Source organism: Lepidochelys olivacea, assembly GCF_965140295.1.
Source record: "Lepidochelys olivacea isolate rLepOli2 genome assembly, chromosome: 1".
NCBI classification, from domain to species: domain Eukaryota; kingdom Metazoa; phylum Chordata; order Testudines; family Cheloniidae; genus Lepidochelys; species Lepidochelys olivacea.
This window is the reverse complement of record NC_140411.1, coordinates 79702832-79725848: the sequence shown is the minus strand read 5'-3', so window position 1 is coordinate 79725848 and position 23017 is coordinate 79702832. Positions and strand designations below refer to the sequence as shown.

General features: G+C 40.3%; 2 protein-coding genes across 6 annotated transcripts in view; one reads left to right on the top strand and one right to left on the bottom strand.

Moving 5' to 3' along the window:
- BORA (BORA aurora kinase A activator) overlaps nucleotides 1-7101 on the bottom strand; it is a 47071-nt gene extending 39970 nt beyond the window's left edge. For 3 of the 4 annotated variants that reach the window (XM_084632677.1, XM_084632680.1, XM_084632679.1), the window contains exons 1-3: nucleotides 6765-7101; nucleotides 3611-3781; nucleotides 1908-2014 (exon numbers count right to left, since the gene is read on the bottom strand). In XM_084632677.1, coding sequence (XP_084488803.1) covers nucleotides 1908-2014; nucleotides 3611-3766 — 263 coding nt within the window. In that variant the 5' untranslated portion in view covers nucleotides 3767-3781; nucleotides 6765-7101. The remainder of the gene's footprint in view (nucleotides 1-1907; nucleotides 2015-3610; nucleotides 3782-6764) is intronic. The other variant, XM_084632678.1, reaches the window with a different exon arrangement.
- Nucleotides 7102-7367: 266 nt separating this feature from the next.
- MZT1 (mitotic spindle organizing protein 1) lies at nucleotides 7368-22383 on the top strand. 2 transcript variants are annotated; one of them, XR_014713044.1, is made up of 4 exons: nucleotides 7368-7508; nucleotides 18951-19096; nucleotides 20635-20751; nucleotides 22075-22383. XR_014713044.1 is itself a non-coding variant. In XM_084639690.1 (3 exons), exons 1-3 carry the CDS (start codon nucleotides 7460-7462, stop codon nucleotides 20656-20658), a joined length of 219 nt encoding a protein of 72 aa, XP_084495816.1. In that variant the 5' UTR covers nucleotides 7368-7459; the 3' UTR covers nucleotides 20659-22383. The 2 variants fall into 2 exon arrangements, 1 of the variants encoding a protein (XP_084495816.1); XM_084639690.1 differs by having other exon boundaries at nucleotides 20635-22383.
- The last annotated feature ends 634 nt before the right edge of the window (nucleotides 22384-23017 follow it).

Below are 23017 nucleotides of genomic sequence, written 5' to 3'. Positions count from 1 at the left end.
ATCCCAGTTCCTTATACTCAAAGGCATCACAGGGCACTTTTACTGTTTTCAGATGCAAAAGGGCTGACCTGGGCCAGCCCACCAAATTGACTTGTAATAGTAAGATATTTCAATGTATAGTAGCTATTTTGATAATCCGACTATGGAGTTGACCTAAATGTGTTTTCCCAATGAGAAAACCCTATCAGACACATACACTATTGCAAGCAGAAGAGGCCTGTTATCCATGGTAGGAGCAGACCTTAATCAATCACTGTGTTCCCGGATGATGTCCTCTCTTTCTGATACCCATTCCCTGAACTGAATCAGGAAGTTCTTTAAAAAAAATCATCTCTGCATTTACCAGTTGTCATAAATATAAAGGGAAGGGTAGACCCCTTTGAAATCCCTCCTGGCCAGGGGAAAGCTCCTCTCACCTGTAAAGGGTTAAGAAGCTAAAGGTAACCTCGCTGGCACCTGACCAAAATGACCAATGAGGAGACAAGATACTTTCAAAAGCTGGGAGGAGGGAGAGAAACAAAGGGTCTGTGTCTGTCTGTAGTCGTCTTGGCCGGGGATAGACCAGGAATGGAGCCTTAGAACTTTTAGTAAGTAATCTAGCTAGGTATGTGTTAGATTATGATTTCTTTAAATGGCTGAGAAAAGAATTGTGCTGAATAGAATAACTATTTCTGTCTGTGTATCTTTTTTGTAACTTAAGGTTTTGCCTAGAGGGGTTCTCTATGTTTTTGAATCTAATTACCCTGTAAGCTATCTACCATCCTGATTTTACAGGGGGGATTTCTTTATTTCTATTTACTTCTATTTTTTATTAAAAGTCTTCTTGTAAAAAACTGAATGCTTTTTCATTGTTCTCAGATCCAAGGGTTTGGGTCTGTGGTCACCTATGCAAATTGGTGAGGCTTTTTATCCAACATTTCCCAGGAAAGGGGGGGTGCAAGTGTTGGGAGGATTGTTCATTGTTCTTAAGATCCAAGGGTCTGGGTCTGTAGTCACCTAGGTAAATTGGTGAGGCTTTTTACCAAACCTTGTCCAGGAAGTGGGGTGCAGGGTTTTGGGAAGTATTTTGGGGGGAAAGACGCGTCCAAACAGCTCTTCCCCAGTAACCAGTATTAGTTTGGTGGTGGTAGCGGCCAGTCCAAGGACAACGGGGGGAATATTTTGTACCTTGGGGAAGTTTTGACCTAAGCTGGTAAAGATAAGCTTAGGAGGTTTTTTCATGCAGGTCCCCACATCTGTACCCTAGAGTTCAGAGTGGGGGAGGAACCTTGACACCAGTGTGGGGAGTGGAAAATATATGACACAAGCTAGCTCTGTCAATGGATGAGACAAGGCAAGATGTGGAGGGGATACCTGGAATTACTGGATAGGTATATGAACTCTGAATCACTTAGACATGCCTATGTATGAAATCAGAATTGTTCCAAAGCGAGAACTTGTACCTGTGATAGTACTCACTCTCTGCCCAGGCCTACGACTGACTTCCCGGGCACCATGGTCTTTGTCCTAACCCAAGATACACCAGAAACCATATCACTCTGTATTTGTTTCATCTTTCTCTCTACAGAGTGATAAGGGCACAGTAGGCTCAGGGGAGGGGGCGGGAAGGGGTGAAGTGGGAGCAGGGCCTGTGGCAGAGCCAGGGGTTGAGCAGTGAGCAGCCCCCAGCATATTGGAAAGTTGGCACCTGTAGCCCCAGCCCTGGAGTCGGTGCCTATACAAGGAGCTGCATATTAACTTCTGAGGAGTCGCATGTGGCACTGGAGACACAGGTTGGCCACCCCTGTATTAGATAAAGAATGTTGAATATTTATATGAACATGAATAAAACAGCCATGCATATAAGGATAGCTTTCTAGTATTCAAATTTCAGTTCAGTTCACTGCATAAAATAAAAAGCAACTTACCTGGCATGACTTAAATACATTGCCTGACGCCGAATATCTTCAGAGTCAATTTCAACAGGATTTATTAGAGCAAGTTGATCAATAGACCACCTAAATTTTCCTGGAGTCTGAGAAAGGAATGAACATCACAGTGAAGTATGCAGCGCTTACTATTCTAAACAGACAGAATCAAAAACACAGAATACATATCTTTAAAAAGAAGCCACATTGGAGCCAAAACCTCCTTATATAAATGAGCTAAAACAACAGTAATTGTTTCAGCCAGCTAAGTGAGCTACTTAAACTTTAAACTACAGAATCAGACCAACTGACCTTGTAATCTATTTTTATTTAATGATCATTAATAGATTGCAACTGTATGTAACATGAAACAAAGCATAGCATATTTAGCATTTACAGAGTGCTTTGCATCTTAAAAGCACTTTACAAACATTAAAACCTCACAAAACCTCCATAAGAAAAGTATTATCGCACTTTTACTGATGGGAAAATTGAGGAAGAGAATGTATGTGACATCACTTGTCTAAGATCACACAGAGTAAGTGTCAGAGCCAAGATTAAAATAGAGTGCCTATTTTCTAGTCCCATGCTCAGTCCACTAGATCAAATTGCCTCCCAATGCTCAAGACTTCTACACCTGTAGTCATATCACCTCTTCCTATAAGGAAATTTTAAAAGTAGAATAAATCTTGGCCAATATTTGGATGGAAAACCTCAAATTGTTATAGAAACGAATTTAGGGATTCAGAAGGTACGGTCCTTCCAGAAATTGAGCATGACGTTTAAAGGTTCTATACTGCTAACAGTGCATTCTTTAAGATACATGTAAAACAGAGATCCAGATCCCCTGTGGTAAGAAATTCATGATACACCCACATCCATACAATTGTGGGTAATATCCCCAAGGACCTCGTCACGTTCCAGTTTGGGAAATTATATTCCATCTACCTAAATTTTTTTGTGTTTCAATGGACTAAAGTTTTCTTCACTGCATGTCAAACTAATACTGCTTCTTCAAAGTGATGATTTTACTCCAGTGTCCTGGAATTTATGGACAAATGATCCAGATAAACCAGAGAATGGGAAAGTGCAATGCTACAGCACCATACAGCAGCCACAAGAGAGCTAGCTCCCTTTCTGGATATGTGCATGCTGGTTGTCAAGGAGAGCCAAATAATGGAGCGTCGGATGAATAGGGTTCTACTGTATATAGATATAAACAATTTACACAGGACTTCAAGGCCTTCACATGATAAAAGTGCAAAATAATAAAAAGAGGAATGTAAAATATCATCATCTCTAAAGATTTTGTATCCAACCCGCTTGCGTCACAAGCCTAGAACAAGAATTACTCCAGACAGAGCACCTATTTAGACAATGACTAACTCTAACAAGTGGTCTTCATTCCTCCCTTTCCTCAAGAATTTGATTAGCATCAAATAGCTACAAATAGCTTTTTGCATTTAGTATGTATGTTAACGCAATGTTATCATTAATATTTTAAAAACAATTTAGTCATACTGCTAAGTGACATCTGAGTTGTAGCAGTAGGTTTCCTTTAGTATTAAGAAGGTTGTAAGGAACTATGCTACTTAGTCTTGCTTAAATTCTAGTAAAAACTATCTACACATTTAAGAAATGATAAATTAGTATTTGGAAGTATTAATATTGCCTCTGACATTGTACTAGATATTAAATCTTACTGATGAGGATTTTGTTGATTTAAAGACGGAAGGACTGGAAACAATCTGCTCCTGTAGACTATAGTAATCACTTGGACTTTCAAAGGGGTTTAGGACAGCGGCCCGTCCTGGAGTCTTTGGTGTTATTTGCATTTTAGTTTCTTTTGCATCTCCCATAGCACAGAGCTGCACCTAGAAGAAAATAATTTTTTAGTTACAATTTAAGAAGTTACATTTTTCATTTTGAGTCACCCTTAGTTTTAGGAAAAGACAAGAAACCATATCATTTTTCGGTTTGTCAAGCGATTAAAAAAATTGATCGTGTTTAATCTCTCGATTAAAAATAAATCGTGATTAATTATGCAATTAATCATGCTGTTAAAGAATAACAGAATACCATTTATTTAAATATTTTTGGATGTTTTCTACATTAAATATATTGATTTCAGTTACAACACAAAATACAGTGTACAGTGCTTACACTAAATATATATATATATATATATATAAATAATTTCAAATATTTACTCTGTAAAAAAACAGAAGAAACAGTATTTCAATTCACCTAAGTACTGTAGTGCAATCTCTTTATCATGAAAGTTGAACTTACAAATGTAGAATTATGTACACAAAGTAAGTGCATTCAAAAATAAAACAATGTAAAACTTTAGAGTCTACAAGTCCACTCAGTCCTACTTCTTGTGCAGCCAATCGATAAGACAAACAAATTTGTTTACATTTGCAGGAGATAATGCTGCCTGCTTCTCGTTTACAATGTCACCTGAAAGTGAGAACAGGCATTCACACAGCACTGTTGTAGCCAGCGTCACAAGATCTTTACATGCCAGATGAGCTAAAGATTCATATGACCCTTCATGCTTCAACCACCATTCTAGAGGACATGCTTCCATGCTGATGATGGGCTCTGCTCAATAACGATCCAAAGCAGTGCAGCCTGACATGTTCATTTTCATCATCTGAGTCAGATGCCACCAGCAGAAGGATGATTTTCTGTTTTGGTGGTTTGGGTTCTGTAGTTTTCTCTTTTAAGACTTCTGAAAGCATGCTCCACACCTCATCCCTCTCAGATTTTGGAAGACACTTCAGATTCTTAAACCTTGGGTCAAGTGCTTTAGGTATCTTTCGGAATCTCACATTGGTACATTCTCTGCGTTCTGTCAAATCTGCAGTGAAAGTTTTCTTAAAACTAACACCATGTGCTGGGTCCTTATCCGAGATGGCTAGAACATGAAATAAATGGCAGAATGCCAGTAAAAGAGAGGAAGAGACATACAATTCTCCCCAAAGAGTTCAGCCACAAATTTAATTAACGCATTATTTTTTTAAAGAGCATCATCAGCCTGGAAGCATGTCCTCTGGAACGGTGGCCATAAAGGAGCATACTAATGTTTAACGTACCTGGCACATAAACATCTTGCAATGCCAGCTACAAAAGTGCCATGAGAACACCTGTTTTCACTTTCTGGTGACACTGTAATAAGAAGCAGGCAGCATTATCTCCTGTAGAGATAAACAAACTTGTTCGTCTTAGCGATTGGCTGAACAAGAAGTAGGACAGAGTAGATTTGTAGGCTCGAAAGTTTTACATTGTTTTGTTTTTGAGTGCAGTTAGGTAACAAAAAAAAAAAGAATTTATATTTGTAAGTTGCACTTTCACGACAAAGGGATTGCACTACAGTACTTGTATAAGATGAATTGAAAAATACTATTTCTTTTGTTCATCATTTTTACAATGCATAAATTTGTAATAAAAATAATATAGTGAGCACTGTACACTTTGTATTCTGTATTGTAACTGAAATCAATATATTTGAAAATGTAGAAAAACAATCTAAAATATTTATACATTTCAATTGGTATTCTATTGTTTAACTGTGTGATTAAAACTGGAATTAATTCTTTTAATCACAATTTTTTTTGAGTTAATTGCATGACTTAACTGTGATTGATCAACAGCCCTTATAATTTTTGAAGAAGCACTAACGTCCCACAGTCTAGTCAGGTTGAAAAAAGTCTGAGAAGTAGTTTCAGATTTGAGGTATCAGGCTCAGCTATGAGAGGCAGACACATAGAGGTAAAGGGAAGTGCGAGGAAGATAAGATGAAGAGCAAAAACTTAGTACCTATCAAAATGAGAGTTAATGAGTACAAAGTCAAGAGAAAGGACAGAGATAGAAAGGAGAGATCAAGTTTCAAAAGACAGCTCTTATTTTACTGAAGGTTTCAGAGTAGCAGCTGTGTTAGTCTGTATCCGCAAAAAGAGAAGGAGTACTTGTGGCACCTTAGAGACTAACAAATTTATTTGAGCAAAAGCTTTCATGAGCTACAACTCACTGCATCCGATGAAGTGAGCTGTAGCTCATGAAAGTTTATGCTCAAATAAATTTGTTAGTCTCTAAGGTGCCACAAGTACTCCTATTTTACTGAAGTGTTTCTGAAGGCATTAAGAATTTGGAGATACCACTCAAAAAGTTGCTTCACACAAAGAAAATCATCTTAAAAGGAACTGCTCAATGTAACTGAAACATTTTTTATGATTAAGTGAAAGAGACACGTAAGCTACCTGAAAGAGACAGATGTCTGTTTGGTGCCTGGAGTTTCAGAAAAAGGAATATAATCAGAACAGTGCAAACAGGAGGGAGTAGCAGGAAAGTAGAGCAAGACAGACAGCAGGAGTTAGGTAGCAGAGGTTTTAGACAGCCAACTGGGTACTCATCTGTTACAGAAGAGTAATTAAGCACTTGAATGATTTACCAAATATCTACTGGGGGAGGGGGGGGTTGACGACTTACTCACTAAGCATCCCTACAGGAAAGTGGCGATGCTGACTTTCCTACCAGGGATTTACTTTTGTTCAGCAGCCATGTGATCTCCTAGAAGGATCTTGCCAGGCCAGGGGATGAGAAGCCTGCACTGGTGTCCACACTGCCTGGTTCCTCGCGGTTATTTATTGACATTTTGGGGGTAGAACTGGGGCAAAAGAAGTTTCCTAGCGTCTAAGGCCATTCGATCATCTAGTCCAACCTCCCGTCTGCCACCAGCCATTAGTCCGAGGAAAGTCTCTCTACTCTTTCTCACAACAACTCCCTGCTCCCGCGCCCCCCTCCCGCCGCGAAGAGGCCGGGCTATTGTCGGAGCCGCAGCGGGAAACTCACAGCCTTGCCCGCTCAGCTCCGTCGCCGGTTCCCCGTGAAAGCAGCCGCCTGGCGGAGCCCGCCCGGCGAGCCGCGAACGCCAGCAGAGGCACCGCGCTCCCCGCGGACTCGGGGCCCAAGTTAACGACAAGCTTCTCCTCAGCCGCAGGCTCGCGGGACTCGGCCTGTCAGAGCCTCACGGGAGCAGGTAGCTACCTCCGCCGTTGGGTACCTGTTCAGCCACCGTTGAGCTGAGGCGGGCAGCACCGGGCGCGCCTCGCCGCTTTCACTCCAGCGGCAGCATCCCGGGCTTGGCTACTGCTTCCTCACGCGTCCGCGACAGCCCGGGAGGCTCTTTAACTGCCACGCCCCCTTTCCCCGTGGCTGCCCAATCGCCGCGCGTCCATTCTCATGCCCGGCCAATCGCGGCTCGCCGTCGCTCTCGAACGGACCAATGAACACTGGGTCACTTCACAAATTCGAACCGGTTCCTCCTCCCACCTCTCCGGTTGTTAAGCGGGCAGGCGCTATTCAAACTAATACGGCGGGTGGGCGGGGCTTGAGGGCGACAGAGGGAGGTCAGGCAAGGACGGGCAACCGCGCGTGCGTGGTGAGGCGTGGTGAGGTTTTTCTGTTGGGGCGGGAATGTTTGAACGCTAGGGAGAGGGTGTCTGTTTCCGGGTTAGAGGTCTCGCGCTGAGTGGTCCTCTGTCGCCATGGCGAGCGGCGCAGCCAATTTAAACGCGGTGAGAGAGACGATGGATGGTGAGTCCCAGGAGGCCGCTTGTGGGTTTTGTTGCGGCCGCCTCGGGTGTCCGACCCGTGCAGCTGCCGTTGGGGTCGGTGTGTGACCTCGATGGGCGGCGGCGTTCCCGGGCCTCAGGAGATCCCAGCGGGGTCCCCCTTTGCCTGAGGCACGTCTCCCGCCTCTCCCCCCCCCCCCGCCGGTGTGTTCTGTGCGGGTCTGGCAGCGTGACCGTAGCCCGGGCTTCCGTTGTCGCGACCTATCGCAGCGGCGGCGCCCGGCGGCCTCCGTCACGGGCGGGCCCTGAAGCGCTAGGGGACGTTGTACGAGCCTGCGATTGGGGCCCGGCTCCGGGGCCGCGGCGCAGCCGTTAAGGACGGCTACGAGCGGGCGGGAGGCTGAACTGAGGCGGCCGAGGAGCCAAGCGCGGCAGTGACAGGGAGCGCGCTCCCCTGGTCTCTGCTCTCTCTACGGGCCACGGCTGAGAGAAGAACAAAACCACGTTCGCATGGGGCGGGGGGAGAAATCAGCGTTAATATCCGGCTCTCCAGAGAGCCAGGGGTTTCTCCGAGTGAGGGTTTCCGCCAGCGCCCATGCTGTGTGTGTGTGTGTGTGTGTGTGAGAGAGAGAGAGAGAGAGCGAGCGACAGTGTGAGGCTCTCGCTGCCTGGATTTTATTTTCTCTCTTAAATGACATGATGCACAAGTCGACTCTGCAATGTAAACCGTAAGGAGTTGTCAGATATTGGTGGCTGCGGATTGGTCACCTTCAGGAGCAGATTGGTTGTGAGAATTGACAAGAAAAATGGCATTTTCTAGCTCCATTATTTTCATTTTGTGTGTTCAGTTATGTCCGCTCGCTATTGACAATAATACATTTGTCTACACTAGCCCTGCAGAGCCCACAAAAGAGAATGTGAATTGGGTTCTGTTCCTTTTTACCCAGCAGGATTATTTTCAAACTCAATTTTGAAGGATTTTATGTGCAATATGATTATTGTCAATCAGGCCCAAATTATACACCTTTAACTCTATAAAACTGCAATTACTAGCTTTGTGTAATTTGGTGATAATGCACAAGTGGGACAGAACATGATTCAACTTTAATTCTATTCCCTGGCTGTAATTTTAGGAATGAAAGAAAATGTATCCTTCTAGATTTAGTTAAGTAATCAAACAATTGAGGCATAATAAATGTAGGACCTAAAGATGTTTTTTGTTTGTTTTTGTTTTTTGCACAAAGTCACTTTTCAAAGTAGAACTAGAATTGAATGTTGCACTGATGCTAACACTTCTAATAAAACTACTTCCCCCCCTCTCCCCCTCCCCCGTCAGGAGTAAGATACAGGAAAATAATTGAAGATGATTTCCTTCATTTACTGTAATTGTGTTTGCAGTGGCTGCAAATGAAACACAAGTTCTTTTTCTTAAACACTGATATATAAACTTTTTTGGGGAGGGAAACAAATGTTAGCATGAAAATGGAAAACTGTTAAATACCCTTTAATTCAAGCTTTTTCATTACTACTATGATAAGAATATTTGGTGATGTCATGGAATGCATAGGCTCGATGCTCTGGAACCACTCAAAATGAAGTTCAGACAGTACCCTCTGGTGGCATGATACTCCTCAGGGCACACTCTCACTAGGACAAGCCTCCTTTCCTTCAGTGCTTCCTTGGGTCTGACCTCTGAGTGTTCAGCACCTCTGCTCACAGTGTGAGCTCCTCACATTGAGTCCACTTGGTCAGGACACCTAGGAAAGCCTTCCATCGCCCCTCCCAATAGGGGCCATGCACTCTATCTTTGCAGTTATAAGTGACTCAGCCAGTGAGGTAAAACAGAAGGGTGTATTAGTTGACTGGGACACAGTGTTGAACAGATCTTGTTAGTACAGAAACTCAGCAATGTCCATCTTGGGGAATCCAGAGCCCTTGGCTCTCCTGTGTGAGTCCCAAAAGGAGACTGATTCATTTCCAGCAGCCAACCCTCAGTCATGACTAGTTGCTCCTCCTCCATCCTTTGTCTCTTTCCCAGGTCTCCACCTCTCACTTTATTCTCTGATATCTCCAGCTGGCTCTTGCAGATGATGGGCCCTGGCTATCAGTTGCCAGGATACAGTGTCAGTTGTTGTCTGGGCCAGGCAGCAAGAGGGCAGTTACACCTGCGCTCTAGGGGTCTGCAACAATCACACACACCCTTGTACCATCACCTAGATACATAGGGGAAATTGAGGAACACACACAGTATTCAGACAAAACATTAAAAACATTCCCAGTTCATCACAGAGGGCATATTTCTTTTTGCGTTCCCATTTATGAATGGACAACAGATTGTCAAACATTAATGGTCGCAATTGGCATTATTTTGTCCTCTTTATTCTTCATATAAACAATTAAGTGTGGTCAGGTTTAACTAGTTTTGTGTTGAATGTGCATGACTAAGAATATTTTACTAATTTTAAATCTTAATTTATTAAAAGAATAATTGAAAGTGAGGAAATGCATAATTAACACTCTTCAAACATCCTTAACTCTGCTGCTATATGTAGAGCCCTGTGTGGATACAAATTTATACCTATGGATGCAGATTAAATCGGTATCTGCGGAAACGCAGGGCTCTCCCGGGAACCACAGCAGTGAAAGGAGCAGAATGGGGGGGTGCCGCTCCCAGGAGCCAACTCCCTGCACCAGTAGCTCCTCTAGCATGGCTGTACTGTCCCCAGCCCCACTCACTGGGGCAGGCACCAGGCTCGCCGGCAGCTGTCCCTTGTGCTCTTTTGTTCAACTGGCATGCACCCCCTGAAACAGGAGATGCTGACAGCTGCGGGGAAGGGATGGGGGCAGGTCTGGGGGCAATACAGCTGCGTTGGAGGAGCTGCTGGCGCAGGGCACTGGCTCCTGGGAGCGGCGGCCCAATGTTCTGCTCCTTTTGCTGCTAAGGTTCCTGGGAGAGCCATGCAGTTTCGTGGATACCGATTTATATCTGTGGATATACATTTGTATCCACGCAGGGCTCTAGCTATATGCCTGATGACCTTCAACCTAAAGACCAGAAACCTTTTTCTACCCATTCACCTTCTCAATATTATATGGAACATACAAAACCCAATGATAGATGAAAAATACATGGTTAAAAATGAAGTTTTAGCATCTACACAACATTGTCAGTCATTTACACCTGTATATAATATAAGCAAGAAAAAAATCACAAGAGCACAATTATACCAGATACCTGAGAGCTGTGTGTTTGTTGTATGTCATAAAGCAGAGTGACTTAACTTTATTTAACAGATGGGCAGTCTGGTTCAACTACTACACATGGGTTAATAATTTTGGACAATCAAATTAATGTTTTTAATTAATTGTAAGAACAGTTAGTAAAGTTCCTTTAAAAAACATCTTGCAAATTGGGGGAAGTACTAAATTCCTAATATTCAGTAGCTTGCATTAGCTTACACAGGTCAGTGTGCAGTAGCTGAAAGAGAAAAGTGATTTTAGCTCAGGGGTGGGCAAACTACAGCCCGTGAGATGTTTTTATCCAGCCCGTGAGCTCCCATTGGGTAGCAGGGTCGGGGGTTGCCACGCTCCGCCTAGCACTCCCTCTGGGGAGCAGGGTCGGGGGCTTGCTGTGCTCCACCTGGCGCCCCTGACTCAGTGATGAGAGTTTGAGCACCATCTTCCTGGAAGATTCTTCTGGCACACAGAAGAGCCAGATTGCGCCGGTGCGACTTCACCACCCCTACGCAGCAGCACGTCAAATCCCCTCCCAGTCTCCTACAGCACTACCCTCGAGAGCCTCAAGTGGAGAGAAACCACCCAGGGGCTGCAGTTGCACCCTTCCTAGCTTGGGTGCCTCCGCAAGTGGCACAGCTGCCTTGGTGTCACACTGCCAGCAGTGCCCCTAGGAGTCCCTGGTACTACCCCTGTAGAGCTCCCCTGCCCCCCACGTGCCACACCTCATGAGTCCTCTTGCCCCACCTCAGTAACATCCCTTACTATATACACACTTTTAATGAATGCAACAGTGCAAACACAACTCAAAGTACAACAGTAAGAACATTTTTGGGGGGAGGCTGGGGCATAAAGTTACAGGTGAGTTTACACCTGCTTCTGCCTCTTGTCCACATGGGTTGTGGGATAGAGTGCCATGGCACAAAATTGTCAGGGGCACTGATGCCCAACAATTCCAGGCTAGAGAGAGGGCCCAGTTCTTTCACAGTGCGTGCCATCTTGTAAAACAGTGGTTTGAAATAAGGGCAGCAGTTACAATTTTCTTTTCCCTCTCAAAAATGGTTGCTGCCAAAAAAAAGAAAAGTGGACAGTGAGTGTCAGGTTTTCAACGAAAAATGGAATGCAAAATAGTTTTTCACAAACGTGGACTCAAAGGCTGTACGCCTGATTTGTCAGGAGAGCATCGCAGTGTTCAAGGAATACAATTTGAATTGTTATTTTTCAATGAAACATTCTAATTATGGCAGCAATTTAATAAGTGAGGGCAAGAAAAGCTGAGAAACTCGCCACAAACTTAAAAACTCAGCAAAATATATATGTGCGACAAGCTGAAGTTCAGGAAGCCACTACAAAGGCAAGTTATGTTCTGGCGTTTAAAATCGCTAAACAAAATAGGGCTTTTGCTGAGTGGGAGTTTTTGAAAGAATGCATGGTTGATTTTGCTGGCATGCTGTGCCTGGAATACCAAAACAAATTTGAGAACATTAGTTTGTCATGAAGAACTGTTACTCGTCGTGTAGAAGTGATTGATGAACATTTGGCTTCTAAGTTGAACAAGAAAGCAAAGGGCTTTATGTTGTTTGTTGTTTGTTCGATGATAGCACTGACATTAAGGACACAGTACAGTTACTGATTTTTGTCAGAGGAATTGACGACAAATTTGAAATCAGAGAAATTTTTATCAATGGAATAAATGAAAGGCACAACAAAGGGATCAGATTTATACGAGAGGGTGTCTGACTGCCTTGAACATCTGAAGCTCCCCTGGAGTAAACTGGCAAAGGTAACCACAGATGGATCGCCAAATTTAACCAGGAAAATCGTAGAACTTTTAAAAAGAATTCAGGACAAAATAAAAGAAGATGACCCTGATAAAGAGGTGACTTTTCTACATTGTATATACATCAGGAGGCCCTCTGCAAAAATGTCCTGGACGTTGATCATGTTGTTCACACAATAGTGAAAATAGTCAACTACATAAGAGCAAGGGGACTTAATCATCGCAGTTCATTTTCCATCTTGAAGACACTGACACTGAACACTAGGACTTACTTTATCATACAAATGTCCACTGGTCAGCCTAGGAAAGGTATTGCAGTGAGTGGGGGATCTCAGAGATAAAATTTGCACTTTCTGGAGATGCAGGGGAAAGAAAATAATTTCCCTGAATTAAAGAATTCAAACTGACCTTGCTTTTGGTGTAGAAATCTTGGCACATTTAAATGAACTTAATGGAAAGCTACAAGGAAAGAATGTGTGTTTGTACACAAATTGTATTCTAGTGTGACAGCTTTCAAAGCCAAGTTAGTCTTGTTTTCAAACCAAATTAAGGACAAAGTGTTCACTTACTTTCCAACAGTGAAATACTTGGAAGTGTCACCAGAGCAGACAGAAAAGTACAGCAAATCTTTGTGTGACTTGCATGGAGAATTTTCTCATCGTTTCTCTGACTTTGAGAAGATAGAGAAGACACTGGAGCTGGTGTCATGCCCACTGTCACTTGACTACAAGAAAGCCCTGCAAGAATTACAACTGGTGCTCATTGATCTCCACTGTGATTCCACCTTGAAGGAGAAGTACAATTCAGAAAAACTGAACAAGTTTTATGCCACCTTGAATGAAACGAAGTTCCCAAATGTCCGCAAGGTGGCACAGAAAATCCTTGTTTTGTTCAGCTCCACCTATATGTGCGAACAGACATTTTCCCTGCTGAATTACAGCAAATCTCGCTACAGATCCCAGTTAACTGACCAGCATCTCAGCTCGGTATTGTGTATTTCCACAACGAGAATGACACTGGACTTTGATGACGTTGTAAAGAAGGGTGACCAGCTGCATTGTTCACATAAATCAAAGAGGCCGTGGAAAGGGGTTAAGTTTGGTTTAATTACGGTAATTCCTCACTTAACGTTGTAGTTATGTTCCTGAAAAATGCAACTTTAAATGAAACGATGTTAAACTAATCCAATTTTTGCATAAGATTTAATGTAAATGTGGGGGGTTAGGTTCCAAGGAAATTTTTTGGGGGCAGACAAAAGGCATTATATACTGTACAGTACTGTACTATACTGTGGTTGGGAAGTGCCCCAGGCTTACCCCACACAGGTACAGCCTGCTGCAGGCAAGGACACTGGGAAGCACCTTCGCAGCAGCAATGGCAGCTTACCCAGAGAAGAACAGGTGCTGACTTTGCCAGGGGATGCTCCAGGCCCACCTCTTTCCACCCCCACTCCACCTCCTCTCCTGAGCACGCTGTATCCCTGCTCCTTCCCCACCCCCAGAAAGTCCTAAGCGCTGCCAAACAGCTGTTTGGTGGGCTTAAGGGCTTTCTGGGAGGGAGGGGGAGGAGTGGAGATGTGGTGCTTCCCTGCTCCTCACCCTCACTCCCAGCACTTCGCACTTAGGACTTTCTGGGAGGGAGTGGGGGGGGGAGGAGTGGAGATGCAGTACTTTTCCGCTCCTCCTCCTCCCTCCCAGAAAGTCCTAAGCACTGGCAAACAGCTGTTGGTGGTGGGAGAAGCGCTGGGAGGGAGGCGGAGGAGGTGGAGAAGAGGAACTTGTGCAATGCTCCCTTGTTAAGTCGCTGCCCTTCCACAAAATCTTACATGCAGTGCACAGAGCAGGCAGCCAAACGACATTATAAGGGAGCATTGCACAACTTTAAACAAGTATGTTCTCTAATTTAGCAGTGATGTAACTTTGAAACAACGTTAAGTGGAAGGATGTTAAGTGAGGAGTTACTGTATTGTAATACGTTGTTATGATGGTATATTTATAATAGTAAGTAAGGTTTTATGTTTATTTCCACTAAAATGTATTTTTATTAAATTGAGTTTACTTGAATATCTCTGAATTGTTAATTTCGTGAGCATTCATGGCCCACCATACAATTTCCATACCCAGATGCGGCCCTCTGGCCAAAAAGTTTGCCATCTCCTGTTTTAGCTGCTGTTATACACAGAAACAACCATTGGCTAGTTTATATAATATCAGAGTCTTAAAATATTGACTGTATAAATAGTGTTTTTTCCCTTACTTTGGCTAATCTAAATCTTGTTAACAGTGAAATTGAAGTGGCATGACAGTAGGTGGTGATCAACTGAAAATGCTTACTTATTGTTTTCAGCTTCTGCCTGCTGAGCTGTACAAATGCTAGTTCTAAAAAAAACCCTGCAGATTTGTGAGCCAAAAGTGCCTAAAGTGTAGTCTTTCAAAATCTATAATACTCGTATTTCTCCTCTGATGTATGCAATGATTTCTGGGAGGACCCATTTACTGATATGTCCAGGTTTGTATAGTTATGCCTGATACCTGCACAGTTAGAATCATTAGCATCCAGTCAAATTCTTCTTTTGATAATGCTTGCTAATACAAAATGAAGTGACATTCACCCCAGTTCACACAGTCAGCATAAGACTTAAGTGGTACCTAAGTCTTATGCTGGCCTTTCTCACAGAGGTGAATTTCACCCATTATCACTACATTTAAAATAAAAAATGGCATGCTCCTCAAAAGTTGTCTAAAATTATAAAATTGCATCTAGCTATCTATATATCCAGTATTTAGATCACTGTATGCCAGTTTGATGTTTCAAAGGCCTTTAATTGAGCATTAAATATTCATATAGTCATTAGTCCTCTTTTGATCTTAAGTGCTATTTTATGTGCTTACAGCCCTCATTTCCTTGCCTCATTAGCAAAATAATAACTATACTTTTTACCACCCTGGCTTTTGAGAGTAAGTCTACGTCCACACTACAGATCTTACAGTGGCATAGCTGTATTGCTGCAGCTGCGCTGCTGTAAGATCTCCCATGTAGCCAATCTATGCCAATAGGAGTGAACTCTGCCATCAGCATAATTAAACGACCCCTCCAACGAGCAGCAGTAGCTATGTCGGTGGGAGAGAATCTCCTGTTGACATAAAGCTGTCAACACCAGCACTTCTGTCAGTAAAACTTAGGTTGGTCAGGGGTTGTTTTTTTCACACCCCTGAGTGACATAAGTTATACCAACATAAGTGGTAGGGTAGACAAAACTAAGGCTATCTTGACAGTAGCTTTGATTTGGCCTTTTAGAATGTGTTCGAAAGCATTTGAGAGAAGAAAATAAAATTATATAGCTGAATTTGGAGAGAAAGAGAGTGTTCCTGCCCAAAAAAAATCATACCATGGTCAGAATAAAGTAAAATTAGAGCAACTATTAATGAGAGATTAAGAAAAAAAATAGTTATAAAAGTTGCAAATATGTGAAAAAAATTATAATAGAACCTCAGAGTTACAAACACCAGAGTTACAAACTGACCACTTAACTAAGCACCTCATTTGGAACCGGAAGTAAGCAATCTGGCAGCAGCAGAGACAAGACAGAAAAAAAAACAACAAATACAGTATTGTGTTAAATGTAAATTATTAAAAGAAAAGGGGGTGTGGGGCTAAAAAATTGACAAGGTAAGGAAACTTTCTGTGCTTGTTTAATTTAAATTAAGATGGTTAAAAGCAGCATTTTTCTTCTGCATAGTAAAGTTTCACAGCTGTATGAAGTCAATGTTCAGTTGTAAACTTTTGAAAGAAAAACCATAATGTTTTGTTCAGAGTTACGAACAGCCTCCATTCCCAAGATGTTCGTCTTTCAATGGGAGGTATTTGGTACTCTTTCAATGGGAGGTATTTGGTACCTAAAATAGTGGAATTTTCAAAAATACCTAAGTGCCTAATCTCCCAGTGATTTCAATCATGAACACTAGAGTCAACTTTTGAGGCTCCTGAATCACTTAACCAGCTTTGAAAAATCTAGCCTTAGTCTCTCTCTACCTCAGTTCCTATGTTTGAAAAAGAGGTGAATAGTACTTTCTTATCTCATAGGGCTGTTGAGGATAAATACATTAAGATTGTGAGGTGCATGGGTACTATGGTAATAGAGGCCATGTAAGTACCATAGAGAGATTCTACCCTGTGGTACATTATAATAGCTAAAGAAACAAGGAAAACAAATCAACATTAGACTTTATAAGGGTCTTACTGAGATTTGAAATTCTAAATTATGCTGTATCTTGTTTAATTTCATAAAAAGTAAAAGTTATGTGCGTAAATGAACTAACCTTAGGCTGGAATGTAAGAGATCTTTCCATAAAACCCCATTACCAAGTGCTAATAAAAGAGAAATTCTGCAGAGAATAGGAGCTGAAATTAGTCACTGAAAAGTTGTGCAATTCTCTGCCTCAAACTATCAAACACTACTTTTCCATTGGAAAAAAAATCCATTAGAACAAAGTAATCAGAAATGTATATGCCCAGGAAATATATACTAAAAGCTCATTTAAAAAGTTAAATGTATTGTTCTGACTTCAAAATATACTGTGTTTATATAATTGCAGTATTTTCAAGGTCATTATGAGAGAATTACAGCCACCTTTTAGTTAAGCAGGGAGAACATATCAAATAGAACTCACAGTTCAAAAGTGCTGAACACTTGGCAGCTCCCACTGACTTTGTTGGGCTCTTCTGGGTGCTTAGCACTTCTGAAAATTAGGCCACTTACCTAGGTGCCTAATTATGGACGTAGATTCCTAACTTTCGGCACCCATTTTTGAACATCTGGGCCTGGCCTATATGCTGCGGGTGATCTTATTTTTTTTAAAGCTATACTTCAGTATACCATAAATTTATACTGCAGTTAAACATTTTTACTATTTGTGAACTATATATCTTGTCAATATTAGCACATTAGGTATTAGAACAGCCATCTGTTGTCCGAGTGTAATGGTGAAAGGAATGAAGTAGCATTTCTATTTCAAATTTTGGAAAGCTTTGTTTCTTTGCGATTATAGAAACATTATGAGTGATATTTCTTAATATAAATAAATCACTGTTGTCAGGGAGTCTTGCTGAAGACTGAACCTTGTACTGTTCTACAATAATGAAAGCTTTTCAGAAGATTCAAAATGGAGTAGTATCTAGTCAAAGGATGCCATTTGATCACAAACATGCTTGGATGAAGATGCTTGTAGTGGAATGAGCAAGTTCAGTATTGTTAGCAGATGAGAAGAATGTAAGGCAAAAGGGTAATGATGGTGGGAAAAACTAGCCAGTAAAAATCTAGAAGAAGTATCTTGAGTCACTGAATCAAGTGATGGCCATTCTTGTAACACGTGGCATTGTCATTGTCAAAGGGAGAGCCAGGTATAGATGTAGGAGTGAGGGCCTAGGACAGTGGTTCTCAACCCAGGGTTCACGTACCCTAGGGGATGCACAGAGATGTTTCCAGTCAACTCATCTAGATATTTTCTAGTTTTACAACAGGCTACATAAAAATACTAGAGAAATCAGTACAAACTAAAATTTCATATAGACAATGACTTGTTTATACTGCTCTATCTACTGTACACAGAAATGTAAGTACAATATTTATATTCCAATTGATTTATTTTATTTATTTATTTATTTATAAATAATAAAAATGAGAAATTAAGCAATTTTCCAGTAATAGCGTGCTGTGACACTTTCATAGTTTTATGTCTGATTTTATAAGCAAGTAGTTTTTAAGTGAGGTGAAACTTGGGAATATGCAAGACAAATCAGACCCCTGAAAGGGATACAGTAGTCTGGAAAGGTTGAGAGCCACTGGCCTAGGACACTTTTTAAAAGCTTAAATTAATATTTGCTTTTGAGAACAAATAAAATGTAATATTTATGTCTGTATTTTCAGACAAAACTTTAATATTGAGTAAAATTGATAATTAAATATGCAGTAATACAAAACAATATTATAATGTTGTAATAATTAATTAAAACTGCTCCTGTTTTCTTTCCGACCTTCCATTTAATGGGCAAAGATTTGAATTATCATTACAATTTTAGAATTTTTTAAAATCACTGTCTACAAATAAAAGCTTACTACATTCTGTAGGCATGTTGACTATTCTTCCTATCACAACAGTAAACAAGTAATATCCTGGTTCAATGAATGGGGAACACTAGAGTAGAGAATGTAAGTGTGGATCTGAGTTTGGTGTCTGGGGCTTCTGACTCACACAGGGAAGGTAATTATGAATGTTACAGGAGGGGTTCACACGGGGGGTGGATAGGTAGTGTTTCCATTGTCACCATCCACAGAGGTTCAGCTTTTGAAAATCCCACCCTTAAGAAATAAATTATTTTAAAGAGAAATGTCAGTAATCTCCTTTTAACTTTAACAAAAACTAATTTTAATTTTTTAAAAAATTGTTGCAGTTCTGCTTGAGATTTCAAGAATATTAAACACTGGTTTGGATATGGAAACGCTGTCTATTTGTGTGCGGTTGTGTGAGCAAGGTATAAATCCAGAGGCCTTATCCTCAGTAATTAAAGAGCTACGCAAGGCTACAGAAGCGCTAAAGGTAAGGCAGTTTATGAAAAACTTGCAGAGTTTGTTTTTTAAAAAAAATTAAAGCAAATCAAAGTTCAAATTACTGCACTTTCAACTTTTTGTACGAAATTGTACCTTTTCCTTGCATTTTAAATAAGATAAAAATAATAAGCTTAGGAAACAAACCCTGTTGCCTTCATCCTGTATTGCTAATAGGATTTGGTCCAAAGAACAGAAACTGCAGATAGCAAACCTTACAAATTTTTACTTGCTTTTTTTCTCCTTACTTTGAATGAGTAACATGTTTTGATGGACCAATAAAATTACTAACTTTCTTTATTATCAATCACAGTAGTAAAAAATGGGCAAGTGGGTCTTTTTGTTGTTTGAGTGAACAGGTACACTTTCGTGACAGTTTTGCAAAGGTATAAATAATGTAGAGCCAGAGACTGGATTCTCTAACTATTTGTTTATCAGATTCTCAAATTCTATCAACAGATCCACACTTAGGCTCAATTCCCATTCACCTATATATCAAATACAAGCTCCTTGTTTTTTATCTTTAAGGCTCTTCATAATTGAGCCCTACACACTCTAGCTGCTTTAGTAATCTTTCTCTCTTCTTCAAATCCCAATTTAAAAAAAAAAAAAAACACTACATAAATGTAGACAAATACAAGAAAGTTAATGTGGGGAAGAACTGATACTGCCTTCTCAGTTACATGTATGTCATATACGCATTCCCTGCGTTTGTCTGTAGAGTCTTTCAGGGCAAGGGTATCTCTTCTGTGTTTATCCGGCATCCAATGATACCATTATATAAATATTTACTGCTGCTACTATTACTGCTACTATTAAAATTATCTGTGTAACTCACTGTAGTGTTATTTATGAATTATGCCAGTGTCCCAAATTCATGAAGATAAAATGTTTATGCTACACCATTATGTATTTCATATTATATAATAAAAACATGGAAAAGACAAGAATAAGGATTCATATACATTTCACACATTTTTTTGTTTTTTTTGGTTTACAGTTTAACAAGTAGGTGCGACTGCATGACTATGTTTGGGTCTGTAGTATAAAACATGTCCTAATCTGAACACCACCTGCATGAGTCAGTGCGAAAAGACCAGGTACAGCTCCTTGTTAGAATTATACACTTGGTTTCCCTGTGTCAAATTTTGTCAAGTGATGGCTAAATGAATAAAGGAAGGATAGTGGGAATCAAAAATATTGTGAAAATGAAAATAATCCATGAAAGAGCCTTTTAAGCAGCATATTAAGATTACATATCACATGATTTATGATCTGTAAACTATTTAAACATTCGCAAAAAGAAAAGGAGTACTTGTGGCACCTTAGAGACTAACCAATTTATTTGAGCATGAGCTTTCGTGAGCTACAGCTCACTTCATCGGATGCATACCGTGGAAACTGCAGAAGACATTGTTGACCAAATAAAAGTAGTTGCAAGAAATGACCATAAGTGTTCTAGCTGATCTATATCTCCACAGTGTTTATTTTCAGTGGGTTCATTATAATGAATTGTACTTCTCTTTCTAGGCTGCTGAAAATATGACAAGTTGACTTCATGGGAGAAGATCTCTTGATGAGATAAATGTCGAGCTAGCAAAGGGTTTGAAGACTGGCTGCTATTCAGAAATATAGAATGAAGTTACTGTATGTCAGGTTTCAAAACATTTCTGTAATCTTCTTTAAAAAGAAAAGGATGAGATGTAAAAGTGTAAAGCTTTATACAAAAGTGGGGGGGAAAAGGCATATTGATGGAATTATCTAATAATTATTCGTTGCTTACTTTTTTCCTTGTTTTTTTGTAGACTGTAGTACTTTGGAAATAGCATTATTATTATATGTATTCCTTATAAATCTGAGCTTTAGTTTTATAAACAGTCTGTCAAATATTGCACGTTCACTGAATCTACCTAAAAGTTTAGTGAAACTTAATCACACCAATATAGTAGATATAACTTGTTGAGAGTTTTATTATAAACTCTTAATTTTGGATGACAGATGCATAATGGATTTATTATTTTCTTCTGGTATGAAACTTGGCATTCAACTTCAGATGCACTTTTTTATGTACAAGTTATAATTTAAATCCATTCTGGGTTTTGTTTTTAATCAGAGAGCAGGGGAAAATAGTGAGAGTTGGCTTGCTTCTTAAAAAAAAAAAAAAAAAAGCTTAAAATTTCAAAATGAAACTTATCATTTTGATAGGTTTTTTTCCCAGAACTGAATAATGTTTATTTAAAAAAAAAAAAAAGCCCAAGACTTTTCTAACAAGCTGACCTAAGGCTACAAGCAGTTACTGTACATACAGATGTGCATATATACTTAAATTCCATAGTACATCTTTTATGCATTATATGGAATATCCTATTGACTTCAGTAGTGCTTTAATTAGGTTTATATCCTGTCCATTACAGGTCACAAGAATTCTAACGGAATATTTGTTATCTTCATCCTAGTCCAAGTATAGACCAGAGATGTCAAACTGATTAGGAAAGAGCGAAATTCCATTTTTTTATTATGGTCAGTGAGTTTGGGTATAAGACTATTTGCTCCCCTCAGTTGACAGTGGAATATCCACTGATGTCTAAAAAGCTTGCATAGGAATCCATGGTAGAATATACAGTAACTACATTTTTTGTTATCATTTTAGCATTCATTATCACTCAAAGGGAAAATATACTTACATTCAGGAGAATTGCTATTTCTCCCCTTTTGTTTCTCTCTCCATCCTCCTTTCTTTATTTCCTTCCTTCTCCCTGTTTCTCTATGTCTCCACTTCAATAATTCCCACCCATTTCCCATTTTATCTATTGAAATGATTAGTGCTGATGAGTAGTTGTCATTACTGGGTTTAAAGCAGTGGTGGGCCGCATGCGGCCCGTGGGTTGTAGGTTGCCCACCACTGGTTTAACGTCACCCCAACACAGATTAATAGGAAGCAGAGATCACACTTCTGTTTTATTGTTTTAGGTTGTCTGCGGACTCGAGAAGATAACACTGTATTGACTTACATTTTGAAAGCTATCTTTGCGGCCTGGAGGCAGAAAAACCTTTTTAAAAAATGTAATCTTAGATTCTGTATAATCTGAGTAGGACATGAGGACCACAGAAATGCATCAAGCAGGCCTAATGGTTGACACCCCTATTATAGACAATATGTAAAATATACATTCATTTTAATGGTGATTTGCATAGTTTTATGTTTATTTTGTTACCTGGTAACATGATCTTTTTGGTTTGTTGTTTTACATATGTGAAATAAAACACTTTAGTATCAAACCTGGGAAATTTAACTGTAGTGATGTATGCTAAGTATCATGGTACATTAGTGGCACCATAATGAAAGTTGACACATTTTAATTAGTGCTTTTCTGACTTGAATATTTATGGGGGAGAATAATGAAAATTATAAATGCGAACATGTTTGAATTGTCTAAAGTATTTTCAGTTCCCAAGGTACTTTCAAAACAGTTTTTCATATTTTTACAGTGTCTTGGGTTTTTTGTCATGTTTTTGGTGATGAGTGGGAAGAAGAAAGTAAAAAAAAAAAAAAAGCACAGTTGAATATTGGGGTGTGGGCACAGAAAATTAATAGGTAACTAGTTTGCGTAATTGAGTGGTGTCAAATCAGTTTACAACAGTATAGCAAAAAATGACAAAAGATTGAAGAGCATGCTGGTAATGTCGACTTGCTCATCTCTTTGCGTTTTCCTGTCTAGTTTCCTAACCATAGATCCCAGGGAGGGGCCGTCTTCCCTTAGGACACGCTGATTTTTGTTCCATTTGCAAAGAGTGGGATATAGTGGTGCTACCTAGAGGCAGCCTCACTTCCTCTTGCAAAAGCTCTAGGGAAGTGCCAGCCATTGCTGAGGTCCATCTGTGGCTTCATTCCCTTTGGATACTTGCATCAAAG